General features: G+C 43.1%; 1 protein-coding gene and 1 long non-coding RNA gene across 2 annotated transcripts in view; one reads left to right on the top strand and one right to left on the bottom strand.

Moving 5' to 3' along the window:
- Nucleotides 1–1,024: 1,024 nt before the first annotated feature.
- LOC116148390 (uncharacterized) lies at nt 1,025–5,837 on the bottom strand. Its single transcript, XR_004131867.2, has 2 exons — nt 5,702–5,837; nt 1,025–1,910 (listed from the first exon to the last, which is right to left on the bottom strand). It is a non-coding gene; the product is annotated as an uncharacterized LOC116148390 (long non-coding RNA).
- The window catches only part of CD38 (CD38 molecule), a 47,948-nt gene continuing 35,142 nt past the window's right edge, over nt 5,628–18,433 (top strand). Inside the window, exon 1 of the mRNA XM_010991012.3 lies at nt 5,628–5,995. Within this exon, the coding sequence (XP_010989314.2) occupies nt 5,742–5,995 (254 nt within the window). The 5' untranslated portion in view covers nt 5,628–5,741. The remainder of the gene's footprint in view (nt 5,996–18,433) is intronic.

Raw genomic sequence — 18,433 nt, 5'->3', positions numbered from 1 at the left:
TCAATTTTTTTTTTTGAGGGTGGAGGGGTTGGGCTTTTTTCCCTCACTGAAGTATAATTGACAAACAATATTGTGTCAGTTTCAAGTGTACAGCAAAGTGGTTCAGGTGTATACATATAATTTTTTTCAAATTATTTTCCATTATAAAATCAATCCCCACTTTAACCTGATGAGTAGGCATTATACTGTGTCCATTTTACAGATGAGAAAACTGAAATTCAAAAAGGTAATTTGCCCTAAATCATAGGATACCCAGACGGTGTGCAGGGATGGTGCTTACTTTCTGTGCATTTGTCATCTTCTTCACCAAGGGCATACCAGGATGCTCGGCCCTCACAGCTGAACACTTAGCTGCAGAAAGATGGACTAGAAAATTTATTGCAGAAAGACAGACTAGAAAGTGAGAGGGTTCACAAACCCTGTGACTTAGCAGGGACACGGGACTATAAGGTCCTTTTAGAGATTATTTTCTCTAGTGTTTGTTGCACTTAACATGAAGAAATTAAATGCTGAATTGTCCCCAAGTCACTCCTGATTCATAATCAGAAATTGAGACAAAGGAAATCTGAAACTGTAACTGTGTGGGGGTGTGGATGTGAGTGCCAATTGGTACAACCTCTTCCTCTCTTTGATTGGCAATTTATCTTGCAAAATTTTAAATGGTTGTGCCATTTGATCCAGAAAAATCTCCTTTTAGGAGTGTATGTACTTGGACATGTGAAAAAATATGCTGACACAAGAACCCCAATATTTAATGCAGTCAGAAAGGATTGGAAAGCCTGAGTGTCCACTGATGTGGGCCTAGTTGAATACACCGTGGTATCCTATACAGCGGAATACTAGGGGTCATTTAGAAGAATTATGTCGAGCAATAGGTGCCGACAGGGAATGTCTTCCAAACACATCACTAAGAAAATATGCTGTATTTTCATGAAAAAATGAAAGCCTGTCTCTGTCTGGATGTACCTAAATGAATACTGCTTGTGGGAAGCCCAGGACAGGAGAAAGAATGATTTTCTACATATTTCCTTTGTTTTGTTTGACTTTTATTCCATGTGTACTTATCTCATTTATTATTGAAAACAAACACCATTTTAAAGGGGGTTGTTTTTAGCAGGTCTTAAATGCTATGATACCACTGAAGGTTCAGTTCAATAAAGAACAGGTGGCAGTAACTGATTTTAGATCTTGGACAATATTCACTACAAAAGAAAGTCCACACCCAGGAGAAGTGGGTGGAGGAAGGCAAGGAACACAGCAAGGTCAGAGATCAAGGAAATGAATCCACAGGCAAAACCAACATTTCTCATCCAATAACCATATTACTTCGTGTAGATCTGGGATTGTGAGAACAACCTTATGAATCCAGTTTGGAAATGGTGGAACAGTGGGTGCCAGAAGTAAGACTCTGGTCTGTAATTCATGCATTGATTTGATCAACCAGCACTTGCAGATGCCAACTTGAGTCTCAAGATACTGACAGAATAAACTCTAATTCCTGTAGACCTAGCTCTGAGCAAATGCCTGGTCTAGCTGAAGAAGACATCTTGAAGAAATTCTCAGAGGATGTGTTCCTGGGCTGGGCGGTCCAGACCAGAGCCTTTGGGCTCTGTATTGCCCCAGGAGATCCACTCACCTGTGTCATTCTGCTAGGAGAGTGTACAACTGGGAGACCTAACTCAGTTTGAGAGCCACGTGGGGTCAGAAAGGCTTCCTGAGGAAGCTCATTGAAGGAGACCAGTAGGAAGCAGGGTGAGGGTGGGAAGGAGAGAGCATCTGTGAAGGCCCAGTGTCAGGCAAGAGCTTGTGCTGCTGGGGACGGAGAGAGGGTTCCCAGGACTGGAGTGTCTTGTGCGTTGAGGAGCGAGGTCCCCATGGAGGCTCTTGGCTTACGTGCCCGCTTGCTTTGTCTAGAAAAGAGGAAGGTGAAATAATCAGAGTTAGGTTTCAAAAGCCACATCTTCATAAAGGGTGGCTTAAAAAGAAAGCCACCACCCTGGCTGTGGTGGAGAGAATGGTTGGAGGAGGTATGGGGGAGCGCATTTGGGGAGGATGGTGGGGCAGCCCTACCTAGGTGAGAGAGAACGTGGACTTTCTCTTGGCCTAAGCTCATGGTGGAGATGAATAAGGTGAATATTTAATGAATAATTTCCAGAGGGATGTGTAGGGTGAGGAAGAGGGAAGGGTCAACGAAGAGTTGGAAGTTCCTAGCTTGAGCAACAGGGGTGGGGCGGTAGGGAATAGGGAAAAGTGGGTTCTTTGAACTGAAATTCAAAAGACCACAAAAGGAGATGGCTGGAAGGAGGAAGAGGAACAGATGAGTTTTGGATGGAGTGGTCTGCAAGTAGAGCTGTTCCCTCCTCCGTCAGTTCTGGCCCCACCAGGACCTCCCAGCCATGGCTCTCTCAGCTTTTCACCGTCTCACACTTTCCTTCGCCCTCCCTTCAGTTCCTGTGGGGCTCAGGTGCTGCGGCCCATGATTACAATCCTTTGTGTAACCTTTCAACTTCTTTGCCTTTCTCTTCCTCCATTGTGCTTACTCAGTGTTATGGGCTAGATGGTGTCCCCCAAATTCATATGTTGAAGTCCTAACCCCCACTACTTCCGAAGGTGACTGGATTTGGAGATGGGGCTTTAAAGAGGTAGTTAAGTTAGAACAAGGTCATTGGGGTGGGCTCTAACCCAACATGACTGACATTTTTGTGAGAAGAGGAAGTTTGAACATGGACACGGGAAACACAAAGGGAAGACCCTGTGAGGACACAGCGGGAGAGAAGACAGCAGCCACCCGCCAGGGCCAGAGTCCTCAGAGGAAATCAACCCACCAACACCTTGATCTCAGACTTCCAGCCTCCAGACTGTGGGACAATAAATTTGTTGAAGTTTAAGTCACAGTAGACTTCTTGGCTTTGCTCAGGTAGCCCTAGTAAAGAAATGCCCCCTGCAAACCACAGTTCCATCAGATCCAGCTCCCTGCCTGCATTCCCGCTTTTATTCCAACCAGTGGGGAGTGAACCGAAGAAAGGACACACCCTCGCTGACTGGCCTTTTTAGATTCCTGAGCCTTTGACGTCACCCTGGGAGCCTCTCGGGTCCCCGCCCCATCCTCCCTCCTGGTCTCCGAAGCTGCCCCGCGCCCACCCACTCCCAGCAAGCGACCTCCTCCTTTCACTGAGAGCAGTCAGAAGTAGCAGTCCATGCGTCGCTGTCAGTAAATCCACTAACCCTCCGGCCCCTGAAGCCCCGTCCTCCACCTTCATTCCTCAAAGGGCGGAGCTCCCACCCCCACCCGCCTGTGCCCGGGATTCCTTCCACCTACACACGAGCTTTTCACAGCAGCATTTCCCTGTCTCCCACGTTATCAATTGTTGTCTGTCTGCTTGGTTATCCCATCATCCTACAAACAGACTGATACAGGTCTCTTCTCAATACAGTGTCCTCTGTTCCTTTTTACAGATCAACTCTTCAAAAAAAAAAAAAAGTCATCCAACTTACTGATGCCACCTTGCTTTCTCACATACACTCCTCAACCTACTTGCATCCGGCTTTGTCCTCGACATTCCAGGAAAATGGCTCTTGCTAGTAGCACCAATAACTCCCAAGTGATCCTCCCTCTGGTGTCAGGGGTTGCTCTGCCCAGTTCTCTTTGCTGGGGCTCTGGTCATCTTTCTGAGCTCCATACAGGCATGCCCCACTGTCGAGGCTCTGGGACTCTTTCCTTCCATCTCTACGCACACTTTCGAAATGGTCTATTTATCCTCTTGGCTTTAAAAACTATCTGCACGCTAAAGGCTCCCATACGTAAGGCTTCAGTGCTGATTCCTTGCCTGAATTCTAGATGCTTATATCCAATTAGCTACTTGATGTCTCCACTTCGGCATCCAACAGGCATTTCAAACCTAACACCTCCAAGACCAGATTCTTGCTTCAAGCCTTTTCCCCCCAGACCAAATCTATTTCACCCTGGTTTCTCCCATTGCTATAAATGGCAGTGCTGTCTTTTCTCCAGTGAGCAACTCAGACCACAATTCCTTGAGTCATCTTAGACTCCTCTCTTTCTGGTAAACTCCACATCCAACTCATCAGCAAATCTTATTGCTTCTACTTTCAAACTATACCTGGAATCCAGCTTCCTTTTTTCTTTGATGCTTTTTACCACTCTCCTGGTTAAAGTCACCATAACTGGTTTCTTTCTTTCTTTCTTTCTTTCTTTCTTTCTTTCTTTCTTTCTTTCTTTCTTTCTTTCTTTCTTTCTTTCTTTCTTTCTTTCTTTCTTTCTTTCTTTCTTTCTTTCTTTCTTTCTTTCCTCTCTTTCCTTTCCTCTCTTTCTCTCCTCTCTTTCTCTCTTTCTTTCTTTCTTTCTCGAAGTATAGTTTATTTACAATATTGTGTTAGTTTCTGGGGACAGCACAGTGATTCAGTTATACATTATATGTGTATGTGTATATATACACATACAATGGATAAAGGATACATATATCTTTTTTTCATATCCATCTTTCTATCCTTACTTCCCTACAATTTATTCTCAATACAGAAGCCAGATTGAGCCTTTAAAATGCCGTGCCTGTTCAAGTCACTTAGTGACCTTGAATAGGTTAAAAATAAAATTCACAGTCCAAAAAGTCCTTATTTTGACCTTCTGGGCCATAGGCGACCTGGTCTCCTGCTGCCCTCTGAACTTCTGCTTCCTTCAGTCCCATATTCCAGCTCCAATGGCCTCTTTGCTGCTCCTCAAACATGCCAAGGGGTTTTCTACTTCAGGGTATTTGCACATGCCATTCCCTCTGTGAGGAAAATGTTTGCCCCAGGAAGTTGTGTTGTTTCAGCTTCCACTGTCTTTTGATCTCTGCTGAAATGTCACAGATGCTCTTAGTGCTGAGGAACCCTAAGAGAGGAGATGCTGGGATGTCTGAGAAAAGCCACTGGTTTTATTGAACCACTACTGTGAGTGCTACATGCCACTCTTCCAAGCACACATCATGCCCTCCACACCTCAGGGAGCAGGCAGTCATAGCTAACATTTACTGAGTGCTTTCCACATGCCAGGCATTCTGCTAAACACTTCATATGTATAAACTCAACTAATTCTCATAACAACCCCATGAAGTGAGTACTGCTATTGTCCCCACTTTCTTTCTGAAGCACAGAGTTCAAGCGACTTACCCAGCCAATGGGTAGCAGAGCTCAGTTTGAACCCAGAGCTTACACTGATGCCATGGGAGAGAAGAGGCAAGGCTTAAGTGGAGCCTTTAAAGTTAATACAACAACGGTTTAAGTAGAGGTAGAACATTCTTTTGCGGGCAGAAGGTGTTGCTTGTACATAGGTACAGAGGCAGACTTTCCAGGAAGCAGGTGTGTGTGACAGCTGCTTATAAGCGCAGCTTGAGAAAGTGAGCCTGCCGGTGAGTATAAGGCTATGCTGTCTGTTACTCGAGTGTCTGCCAAATAAGGTCAAGGTAGCGGTTTCTCCCTGAAGATGAAGGGTCTGGGTCCCTCTGCTCAGGAGTCTAGGCTGTAGTAGGTTCTGAAGGCTTTTAAGACCTTTAAATCCTTATTGGTCCAGCGGCCACGGAACTTTGAAGGGGGTGGGGTTGGGGTGGGAAAGGAAGCGGAGAAAAGGCAAATGACAGATAAAGGGGAAGTGCAGTTTCAGAACCCAGCTAGCTCTCTCCTGCCTGCCTCCCCAGGCTCCACCAACCTCTTCTCCAGCTTCGTCCCGGGGACCCGCCTTGGACCCCATGGCCAACCACAGATTCACCCCGGTGTCCGAAGGGGAGTCCTGCTGCGGCATCTCCAGGAGAGCCCAGATCTGTCTCTGCGTCTTTCTCTGTCTCCTGGTGGGGGTGATCATTGCGGTGGTGGCGGGAGTTCGGCTGTGGCACCAGCCGCTCAAGCACAGGGAGTGGAACGGAACCGGCAGCACTGCTCATTTTCAGGATATCTTCCTGGGGCGATGCTACATCTACACTCAATTGGTGCAGCCGGAGTTCAGGTGAGTTGGCGTCTGTGACGCTCCGCTGGGCACCGCGCGCGGTGGTTACTGCGCACGGCTGGGAAGGGCTGGGCAGGGCTGGGCAGGCCTGGGCACAGCTGGACACAGCGCGCCCAGCAGCCGTCTGGATGGCCGAAATAAAGCATCTACTGTTCCGAGTCAGCTGAGAGCCCGCGGGGCAGTGCTGAGTAAGGAGTCGGGGCTCGCGATTCCGCGCGCCCCTCGCTAGAGCTGCGGGCGGTGGCACCCTTCGTGCCCGCCGCGAGCGCGCTGCTCCTTGGCAGCGTCCGCTCAGTTGGTGGACACTTGGCGGAGAGGTCCTGAGCCCGGCCCCACTCGGGGCCGCAGTTCACCTCTGCGCCCACAGCCCCGCCGCAAGGACGAAAAATACCCGGGAGCCTGGGTTGTTGCTGGCGTTTCCCACTTTGCATGGGGTTTCTGTTCGCCGTCTCTGACCCAGAAGTGCGAAAGTGCGCAAATGACACCTGGTTAAGAGGCTTGCGGAGCCAGAGCGGAGTCAGACGGGCCAGATCACTGAAAATAGTTTCACATTAAGATAGAACACACAGTAAAGTGCACCCGCGGGATGAATCTGTACAGACCCTGGAAACGCCATCCATATCGGTGCCTGGAATCTTGCCCGACTAGCTACTAACCTCTCCCCAAAGTGAACCGCTTCCTTGATTTCCATTCCCAGGGCTTGGTTTCACTCGAAGAACTCTTTTTTTTTTTTTTTTTTTTTTGGAACTGCACATGAAGTAGAGTAAGCTGGGAAGTAAAAAGTTGTTTTTCGGGCTGCCAAGGTGAGCAGGGCAGCCGCGATTTTAAGCTGAGTGCTTGAGATCTCAAATTTCTGCCTTCGAACGCCCGCACTTCCCGGGGAATGAGCCGAGAGACGCCCTCCGCTGCCCTCTTCCCCAGCCCCGCCTCCTGCGTGCGCCCAGAGGGTGGTTCTAACGCAGATACTGGACGTTTTACTTACAAATTGTTCAAGTCCAAAGATTACCGTGGTCTCTTAATTGTCTTGCTTACAAATACTTAGTTAATTGAGAGAGAAAGTAGGCTTTCCTACAGATTACATTTAAAGTATCGGTTAAATCAAGTGATGTCCAATCTGAAATGGTAATAAAAGAGATCTTTTAATTTTCGCTTAATTTAACAGTCTTTAAATCGCTGTTGTGGTTCAGTCGTCTTAGGGAAGTTCACATCCACGTAGCAAGCAGTATGCGCCCTAGAAACCACGTGGCGTTTTAATGTTTGTCGGGATGGCTGCTTGGTGTTCAACACACAGTATGGGAAACACACAGTATTAAAAACATGTGTGTGTATGTGTATTCAAAATATGTGTATGTACATATATTCAAAAGTGTTAATGGGGATACTGTCTAGTACTATTTTTAACATTTTTTCAGATATCTCACAATACATATACACACACACTTTATTTAAGCAGGTTAATAATTAATATGGTACTTACTGTGTCCCAGGCACCTTAGAAACATCAAATCTTTTAGTCCTTTAACAACTATCCGAGGCAGTTAGTATTTCTATCTCCATGTTACATATGAGCAAACCAAAGAAGAGAGTTTGAATAAATTGTCCAAAATTTTGCTCCAGAGGCTGAAATCTATGCTACACTCTGCTTCCTGTAGGTAGAGGGACCATAATTTATTGACCATGTCTGGAACTTTTTGAAACGAAAGGGAATGCTATTCATAATTATGCTGGGCTTAATCAGAATGCACGGTCACTTTATCCCTGAGTGGTTTAAGAGCGCAACCTCTGGAGTCACGTGACTGGGGTTTAGACCTTGGCTCTGTCGCAGTGTAACTTTGAGCAGATTACTTACTTTCTTTGTGCTGCAGTGTTCTCAGCTTTGAAATGGGTTCTCAGCTCTCACATGGGGAAATGGTGAGGTTTAAGAGGAATCAATACTGATATACTGTAAATGCTCGAAATGCTATTTTTTGGGGAAGTGCAATACCACAGACATCTTTCAACAATAATAAACAGAGACTAAAGTCAACATCAAAATTGATGCTCAGTGTTAGATTTATTTAAATCCCAATCCAGTAAATCAATTCCCCAATGAAATATATGTTTTTTTTAAACTGTAATTTTTTATTTTTTTTTTTTTAACTAAACACCTGGTCTTGGAGATCTTTTGATGTCAGTACATAGTATTCCACAGGGTGGATATAATCATTTCCTACTGACAGAAAATTAGTTTCCAATTTTCAGTTATCATTCATTTGTTCAATAAGTATTTGTTGAGCATCTTCTAGGTTCCAGCCGTGACATAGCTCTGACAATCCAGGAGTAAATGACAAAGTTCCCATCCTCTTGAAGCTTCCATGCTGGTTAAGAGAAATGTTCTGCAATGACCATCCTTGTATATATATTTTCATGTACATATGGGAGTGTTTCCGTAGGACAGATTTCTAGGGGTGGAATTATTAGGTCAAAGGGAGTATTAGGCATATTTTAGATTTTGGTAAGTATTTCTAAGTGCCCTCCAAAATAACTACCATTTTAGATTCCCATCACCTTCTCCCCGAGGATATACTTCCTCACAATCTCTTTGTTGCTGAATAGTATGAACTTGTCTTAGTTATGAGAAAAATGACAGCTAACTGTTCCCTGATTAGCAGTGATTCTTAACATATTATCTATGTTTACTGGTCATTTGTATTTTTTTCCTGTGAATTTCCAGTTTCAAATCCTTGCTAATTTCTGCTGAGTTGCTTATTTATTTCTTTTCACGGGAATTCTTTATATATTGTAGACTACATATATATATAGTGTTTTCATATACATATATATATATATATATATATATATATATATATATATAGTATATACACTATATATGTATAGTGTTTTCTTTCTCTCTGTCTGTTATTCTTGTAGCCCTTCTAATTTCTGTTGTCCCCCAAGAGACTTTAACTTCAAGGTCTTGACTCTTTGATGAATAAATTCCTCCTTCTACGTTGTTGGAAGCCTGGCATGTTGACTGTTTCCCTTGTAATCATACCCTCTTGACATCAGCCCTCTTTTCCCTGATGAATTCTGACTGAGGTCATTTCTTGTGACCTTCCTTTCACATCCATCCCTTGATAGACTGTTCTCTCCTGTCTTGGTCGTTTATATTGGGTCACAGTGGTCATTTATGCCAACTATTCAACCTGGTATTTCTACTTTGATCCAGTTTTTCTTACCTTTGCATGACTTTATTAAAACTATGTATTAGTGTATAAAAATGTGACATATAATACCAAGCCAAACCAGCATAAAAATTACACATGTAACAATTGTATCTACGTAAGATTTAATATAAAGGAAAAAAGTAGAATACGGCCCTGTTGGGTTAATGGGATTATTAACCACTGATTATTATTATTCCACTCGCCTCAGTAGGTTTATTATAGGTTTCCCTCCTTATTATTCTTCAGTTTCAAATTATCTATAATTGGTATTTTGTTTACCTATCACTACATAATAAACCACGCCAAAACTTTGTGGCTTGAAACACAAGCCATTTTATTGTTTTCCATGACTGTGGATTGACTGAGCTTGGTGGGTGGTCCTTCTGTTCCTTGTGTTGTTGGCTAGGGCTGCAGTCATTTGGGGTCTCCCCTAGGCTGGAATACCCAAAATAGATCAGACATCACATGAAAGGCACCGTGGAGGGGTCAGCTGAAAGGCTGGACCCCCCAGGTCACTGGAAGTGCTGAGTTTCTCCTTCGTGACGTCTCCACGCCTTGCAGTCACACCTCTGAAGCTCTGACCCTGTGAACGTGTTTTGCTGGCAGCACCTGGGATGTGATCATTGCCTTGAGGCCACTTCTTACTCTGATATTCTTTTACTAAGAAAGACTGGAAATGAAAAGCAGTTTTATTTTCAAACCTCACAAATCTTGACTTGGAAAGGTTTGCTCTTGATTCTGCTTAGAAGTGAACAGTTCTTTTTTGGTTCATTTCTCTCTTTCTCTGCAGACCTTATCATATGCAGGTAAAAGGAATGAATTGGCACTTCCAACATTCTATGTGGAAATCCCCTTGGCCACAATCTTAAGTCCACCAGGTCTGTTTCTATCGGTTCCATGATGGCAGGTGGCAGTGTTACCCAGCTTTCCATCACTATATAACATGGGTCTCCTTTCCCTAATCTCCAGTAACAATTCCCTCCACGTCCATCCAGCCTCTGCAGTCTCATTAAGACCTTTCTAATTTTAGCTGCCACTCAGTCCCCAATGTCAAGGCCACATTGCAAAGGTCAGGGTGACAGAGGGGAGTAGGGGAAAGATACGTGTTTAAGGAATTGGCTCACATGATTGTTGAGGCTGACACGGCAAAATCTGCAAGGTAGGCACGCAGGCTAGAGGCCCAGGGAAGGGGTGGTGCTGCGGCTCCAGTCTGAAGGCCATCTGCTGGCAGAATTCCCTTTTCCTTGGGGGAGGTCAGGCTTTTTCTTAAGGCCTTCAGCTGACTGACTGAGGCCCACCACATTGTGGAGGGTCATCTGCTTTACTCAGAGTCCATCCATTTAAAGGCAACATCCAGCTGCATTTGACTTAATATCTGGGTACCCTGGCCTAGCCAAGTTGACATAGAAAATGAACCGCTGTACATTCATTTTAGGTTTTTGTTACGCAGCACCTCGCTTCCAGGTACCACTTGCTGTTTTGGTTATCTATTGCTGCAAAATAAACTACCCTAAAATGCAGTGATTTAAAACAACAATCATTTATTATCTTTCATGATTCTGTGGGTTGTCTGGGATCTAGGTGGTCTGCTTCACGGGATGTCAGCTTGGGCTGTAGTCACCTGGGGGACCGACTTGACTGGAGCATCCAAAATGTCACATTCACCTGATGGCGCCATGGCACCTGAGCTCCAGTGGGGTGGAAGCCTCTTTCTCTCTGTATCATCTCAGGGCCTCTCTTCTCCTTGGGGCTCCTCCATATGACCTCTCTGTGGTGCAGCTGGATTTTATTCAGCATTCCTCAAGTCTTAAAAGTGGAGCCTGGAAGGCCTCCTTAAAGCTTTAGACCCATAACTGGCATAGCATCACTTCCACATTGGTTAAAACAGTCACCAATTCAGCCCAGATTCAAGAAGTAGTGGAACAACACAGTCCCTCTATGGGAGGAGTGAAAAATTTTATGGACAACTTGACTTTTCATATATATTTATGTCAGCTTTAAAGTTGTCATTTTTTTCTATTCTTTTTTATTCTTCTGTAACATCTACTCTGCTTTCCATTTTATTGTCTTTTATTAACTAGATTTAAAAATGGCAGAGCTCTGACACAGGCCTCTTGGAATTTAAGCTCATTGAATCTGGGAACTTAGGTTGCATGATGCATCTCAAGGACCTAAAAGAATAAGCAAAAATATAGTTGAATTTGAAATAAACTGTACACAAGCCAGCATATTACAAATAATAGAAGTGAACAAAGCCATAATAAGTATCTTCCCCAGTGAAGTTTTCAAACCCATCACTCCCAAGTCCATCAACTTCTATATTGAGCTTATAAATTTTTTTTTCTTTTGTATAAGAGCTTCTCAGTATTTCTTTATCTTCTTCACGTGTTCTTTTTTCTTGGCTTTTCTTTGCCAAAATCTCTTATCCCTGCAGAATTCACTTTCTACTAGTCTTCAATAGAGCATCACACGGCCTCATATTCACCTGTGCATTCTTTATGATTGGCAGGCTTCCTTCAACCTCACCTTTCATTCTGAGCTTCTAAGACAGAGGCCAGGGGCCAGAGGGTCTCAGATTCACCTGAATGAATGCAGAAGGTGAAACAGGGAAGGTGAAACAGGGCTCCAAGACGTGGGGCTTGGGTCCTGCTATGGTTACAAAGAAGGAAGTCAGCCCCTGGAGCTGAGTTATCTGTGGAAGGAAGGGTGGAGTGGAGTACATATGCAAATAAACTGGGTTTGGAGCCTCTGGGGCTGGGGTGCTCCCAGGACATCCGGGAGGATGTAGCTCTGGGAAGAGAACCTAGTTGGTCACCAGGGAGCGTATCAGCTGGCTGAGGGAGAGAGGGCAGAGACAGGAGGAGGGAGGGAGAGATGCTACTTCTGGGCTCTTTGGCTTCGTGCTTTGCTTCAAATGTCATCTTAGAAAAGTCGGTGGTGTTCACAGCTGTGGTCCAGCCCACATCCCTCATTCTGGTGTTGTTATTAACAGCTAAAGGAAGTGACAGTGTTTCGCCCCGGAGAAAACTTTGGTTCCTTATCACAGTGAGCACTTATGGTCTCTCTGCTTCTGCCTTTCCTCCTTGGAGGGAGAACCCTTGGAAAACAGCTGCCAAAAGCCCATTTAGAAAATTTGAAGGGGGAAAGGCTGGGAACCAGTGTTTATGTGTTGTCTACAATGTACTAGGAAATGTATATAGTAGGTTCTTTTTAAATGTTACCAGAATCCTGTTAGGAAAGTCTTAGAATGTACATTGTATAGATGGGGAAATGGAGCCTGGGAGAGTTAGATAATTGATATCCAACAGTTAGTTACAGCTGGCAAGGTAATTTGTGGGGTCCCCATGCAAAATAAAGATGACTTGTTTGTTGTTGCAAAAGCAAGAGAAAGCTTTCTTCTGTGATCTTTCTCTCTATCTGCCAGAGGGTTTTTACTTTCTATTTGAGGTTGAGTCCCCCTGAGCATGGGGATATTTACAGAGAGACAGCAGACCCCTCACAGGTGCCCGGGGCTGCACCCCACAATGTGGCACACAAAGGAGGTACCCCTGGCCCCAGCTCTCCTGCTGTCAAGGTCATCATGGGTGAGAACCTGCCCCAGGGAGGCTGGGAAGCTGCTGGAAGGGGTACTGTTTGTAAGCCAAGGATTCAAAGCCCTGGGGCACCCTCTGGTGTCCCATTGGCCTTCTCTCCTAAAATGTAAAAACAAAGATAAAATTATTAAGAATACCCAGACAACAACTGCAAAGCATTAAACTCTGTGAGTGTGGGACCTTTCTGGGCCCTGTGCCCTGTGTGACTGTGTTGGTCATAATTAGCCCATGGAGGGGGGAGGGTGTAGCTCAAGTGGTGGAGTGCTTGCTTAGCATTTTCAAGATCCTGGGTTCAATCCTCAGCACCTCCTCTAAAAATAAATAAATAAACCTAAGCGGGGATTGAAACTCATCTCTTTCTCTCCGTGGAATCATCAGACTCATCAGAATGACAAGAGGACTGAAACACGGAGTGATTTTCCCAAGGTCAGAGCCGGTAAGTGGTAGAACTGGCTTGTGAACTGACTGTGTATCCTGCAGCTATCCCATCATATGGTTTCCAAAAGAGTGTGTTCTGAGCAATCTCAGGGCCTGGAGCAACCTATTCCAGCAGTGTTAGCATTTCTGCAGTATCCAGGTGGAGGCAGCTTGTATTTTTTTGTCTCAAATGTGAGTCATGAGGCTGCAATGTGAGGTCATGGGTCTCCTTTTAGTGAGGCAACGTCCTAAAGCTTGTGCTGCAGGAAATATTATGAATCTCCACAGGTGAAGCAGTGGAGTATCACATACCCTTCTGGTTGCCAGATCCGTTCTTCGTGGTTTATTTCACCTCTTGAACCGTTACCTCTTACAGCTGGGTCAGGAAGGAGGTGGTGCACACTCTGCACCCTGAATCCCAGGGCCATGCAAGACATTGCTGACTGGTCACAGCACAGTGGGTGAACCTGGGTCGAGCCTCAGCAAGCATCACAGATGTTACCAGCTGGGTGGAGTTGCCCCAAGAGATGACATCTCTTTGTGCTTCTGTGTCAGAATCATGTTGCTTGTCAGCTGAAGTAGGTAATTATAAAATGTAAAAATACTTCTTGGGGCTATTCCAGCATCTTTCCATTCACTTTCAGTCCTGGGTGCTGAAGTTCACGAGTGAGTAACAAATGAGAGGGGGTCCTGTAGTAGGGGCAGCAGGAGGAGGGGCTGGATGAAGAAGTTCAAGGGCCTGAGGCTGCCCAGCTTGGAGAAATCTGATGGGAGGGAGTGTAGGTGACCAGATGTCCTCCACTGGTTGCGCCCTTGTCTCATTGCAAGGGAATCAGGTGTGTGCTGTTAGGCTCTGCAAGACAGAATCAGAGCCTCCAATAGCAAAAAGCCAGAAATAACAGCCGACATTTGCACACCTCATCACAATTTGAATTCATCTGTCAAAGCAGAAATTTCAAAAAGTGAAGAGCATGACTTTTATAACATACAGAATCAACACACATCAAAGATTTATTTATTCGCTTATGAGAGAACCTGTAAAATGATAAAAGTCTTTTCAGAGAACATTTGGAAGCACTGACTAGTTATAAAGTACTTTAAAAGGAATATTAGAATTAAATTGGTAGCTTAGATACAAAACCAGACGACAAGGTAATGAAAAGCCATACCTTTGGGGATATCTTTTCTATCAGACAGAAATTACTTGCGTCTCTAACAGACAAGATCTACAAGTTATCATATAACTTCACAGGGCTTGATAGTCAATAGCAGAGACAAAGATATGTTCCGCTGGATAATTGATTCATTCCTGGGTAAACTTGTCAAACAATGACCCAACGTGACATTCAAATGGCAGGTGCCCACCTTTTTGTTATATTTCTAAATTGTATACATTTTTGTAACACACTTATTCAATAAGTATTTATCGAGTTTCTATTATGTCCCACAAACTCTTTTAGATCCTGGGGATATAGCCGTGGACAAAGCAAACTACATTCTTTCTGAGATGCAACTGGTATTCTAGTGGGAGGTGGGGTGCAGATAATAAAGAAAGTGGCACAATATGTAGTTTGACAGCAGCAGAAAGTGCTAGAAAGCGTGTTGGGATGGGGGGGCTGTTTAGAATTTTAAGTGTGATAATGAAATAAAGAAGGTTTCACTGAAAGGTGACATTTTAGCAGAGACCTGAAGAAAGTGGGAGAACAAAAGCTAAAATGTCTGCGGAAGAGCATTCTAGGCAAAAGAAAGAACGTGCAAAGGCACTGAGGCAGCAAGGACACCAGTATGGCTGGAACTTTTTGTTAGCAAATTGTCAAAAATATGTAAAACTAGAGACACCAATAATCAAGCTTCATTTGCCCATTACCCAATGTCAAGAATTAGCAACATTCTGCTATCCTTATTTCATCTATCTCCTCATGTTTTTCCCCCTAAAGTACTTTAACGCAAATTCTAGACTTTATATCATTTTGTCTGTAAATACCTCAGTATGAATCTCTAATGAAAAAAAAAAAACCTTTAAAAAGAACATAATGGTAATATTCTCTTACCTAACAAAATTAAGAATAGTTCTTCGATATTATCCAATATCCACCCTGGGTTCAATTTTCCATGATTTTCTTTAAAATGTAGTTTTATAATTGATTTGTTCCAATAAAGATCTACCCTTTACTTTCAACTATCTTAAGTACCCTTTAAGTATTTTAGAGGATATATTAAGTATCCTTTAATTCATAACCATTTTTCTTCTCCCATTTTTAAAACCCTATTTATTTGTTGAAGAGATTGGGTAATTTCTCTCATAGAATTTCCCGCCTGCTGGATTTGGCACCTGGTTTTATTTTACATGCTCTTCTGTTCCCTGTATTACCTGCAAACTGAGAGCTGGGTTACAGTCAGGTTAGATTTGGGGGTGGGCAGAAGTGCTGTGGCATTCCTTGGGTGTCACATTAGGAGACACACAATGTCACACTGTCCCACGTTTAGGGAGATTAACCGGATTGGCTATTAAGGGCTTAATTCATTCATTATGAAGTTCCACAACAATTTTTCACTTAATTAATTTAGGAGAATTTGATGATTATTGCCAAGATTAATTATTTCCGTAGAGGCTGTGAATGAATATTTTCTAATTCTAGGACTTCTTTTGCACCCACTACTCTGATTCTTCTAAACAAAAGGCTCTCTCTCAACCACCGTTTGGTTACCCTGAAATGGAGTCCATAAAAGAAAGAATAAATGCTTAACTCTTTTCCTTTATTTATCAACTTACAGAATAATGAGTTGGTTAATGCCCCATCAACTTCTAGAGATGACTTACGAGTTTCTTTTTAAAATATCATTATGAACCCACGGGTTTTATATGTTTGGTGTGTATCAGTTCTTCACCTCACTCTTCTGTTTTTGTTTAAATTGCTCCCTCTGGCTGGTGGGAGGCCCTTTAAGCTGGCTCTGTGACATTTTGATATGACCCCACTAGTTTCTGAGAGCTTCATTTCTTTTTGTCACAATAAGATATCAGGCTCATCTTGTGAATGTCCTGCCCTAGAGCGAGGACTGGCCATTTCTGCAGGGCATCCTCCTTACTTTCAGTGAAAACGAAATTTAGAGACTACATTAGAGTGCTAATTGCCACTGGGTTGTCATAACTCTTCGGCTTTTTTAGTAGACGGTTCTCGAATAGAACCTTCCTTTTAGAGAAAGAGAAATCAGGAGTCCATATTGATAATTCCAATGTAAAGTAAAAGGCACAAGGTTTTTAATCTAATATTTTTAAATTTTATGTTTAGATCTCTTTTCTCTGACACTAAAAATCTTGGTTCCTAATAATATTAATGAAATTAATGTATTTGCTTTCGTATGTAATTATGTATATTTATGTCTATTATTATTATTATTGCTAACAAGATGTCTACATGTCTTTCTGGTTCTTTTGGTTTTTGGATGTAGGATACATCCCACTAGTGATAAACAGTAATGTATAGAGAGTGTACCAGTATCTGACACCTTATTAAAGGGATCACACTGGCTGCTGGGTGGAGAGTGGATGGTAGCGGGGCTAAGAGAGGGGCGTGGAGACCATATAGAGATTCTTGTGGTAGTTGGGGTCAGAGGAGATTGTGACCTGGATAGTGATGGACAGTGGTGAGAAGAGGACATATTCTGGATGCATTTTGGAAGTAGATTCGGTATGATTTGCTATGGACTTTTCTATGGGGATATTAGAAAAAAGAAGAAACAACAATAACTCCAAGATTTCTGGGCTGAGTTTCCAGAAAAATGAATTTCCATTGTTCAAACAGGAAAGGCTGGGGTGAAGCAAGTTGGGAAAGGAACCACCAGTTTGGCTTGTACGTGTCAGTTTTGCAATATCCATTGTTATTCAAGGGCAAGTGCTGAATAGGAAGCTGGGTTGCATGAGTCTAGAGGATCTGAGAGACATCTGGGCTGAAGATATAAATGTGCAAATCAGTGGTGCACAGAAGTTTAAGAGCAGCTGTTTCATAAGGAGGAACTGTTATCATCTTACTCAAGTGATTCTGACTGGTTCAGTGAAATGAAAACTAAAAGCTGACCGATGGATTGATGACTTTGACAAGATCAGTTTTAGAGGAGTGGTTATGGAGAAAGCCTGTCTGGAATGGATTTAAGAAAAAAACGGGAACAGAGGAATTGGAGACTGGACATGGACCACTCTTGCCAGGGGTCTGCTGGCAAGGAGAACAGAAATGGCATGGTGGTTGGATGGATAAGGAAGGGTCCAGGATGGAAGAAATTGGGAGTGCTTTGAGAGGCAGCTTCTTTAAAGCGGACTGAGAAGTCATCTAAGTAAAGAATGCTTCTGGATTTCTCCAGTCTCCTATGATCTTTGACAATCAGCCTGCCAATGTCAAGTTCAACCACATTTTTAAAGTGACTCACCTTGGTCATTTTTACCAAAAAATTCCACTTAGTTTTCATAGGAAAAAATATTTTTTTCCTTTTCCACTTATCCAATTTATTTATGAACAATTTAATTAAAGCATATAATTAAAGCAAAAACAAGAAGCATAAACATATTTAAGAGTAGGTACATAAACACCTAAGTGAGTAAAAATGAAAGTTCTACTGGAGAGTAGCCTGTTGATTGTGTAAAGGACAGACAACTTGTACAGAGAAATGGATAGTGTAATTAAAACAGGGGTCAGTTAAGAGTTTTTTTTTTTTTTTTTTTTTTTTTTGCAATCAATGAATTTAGAAGTGGCCAGGCATTTTTCTTGCCATTAAAGGATAGTTTTCCTTGTCATTAAAGATCTATGTCTTGCCTTAGACCTAGATCAGGTCAGAAAACTACCAGGACAAAGTTTCGTTTTGTTTTGTTTTGTTCCGTTTTGTCAAAATGAACTGTGGTGGAAAGGACAGATGCAAGATGGTGAGAACAAAACAGGAAACTGAATGATAGATGAAATCAAGAATTACTTTCGTATTTGTGTGTGTACGTGTGTGTGTGTGTGTGTGTGTGCGCGTGCGTGTGTTTCAAAGGCTAAAGTCTTGAAAGGGAAGAAGTAATTATATTTACGAGTTTTTCTAGTTGATCTGAGTGGGGATTAGGGGAGCCTGTTTTTCAAGAAAATGTCACCAGTAAAGACCTGCTCTGGAAGGAAGGGGTGATGGGAACCTTGTTTTTAAAGACAAAAAAAGTGATCATGGAGGTCAGAAACTTGAAGAATAAACCAAGCATG

Source organism: Camelus dromedarius, chromosome 1, assembly GCF_036321535.1.
Source record: "Camelus dromedarius isolate mCamDro1 chromosome 1, mCamDro1.pat, whole genome shotgun sequence".
NCBI classification, from domain to species: domain Eukaryota; kingdom Metazoa; phylum Chordata; class Mammalia; order Artiodactyla; family Camelidae; genus Camelus; species Camelus dromedarius.
This window is presented reverse-complemented; position numbering and strand designations above follow the sequence as displayed.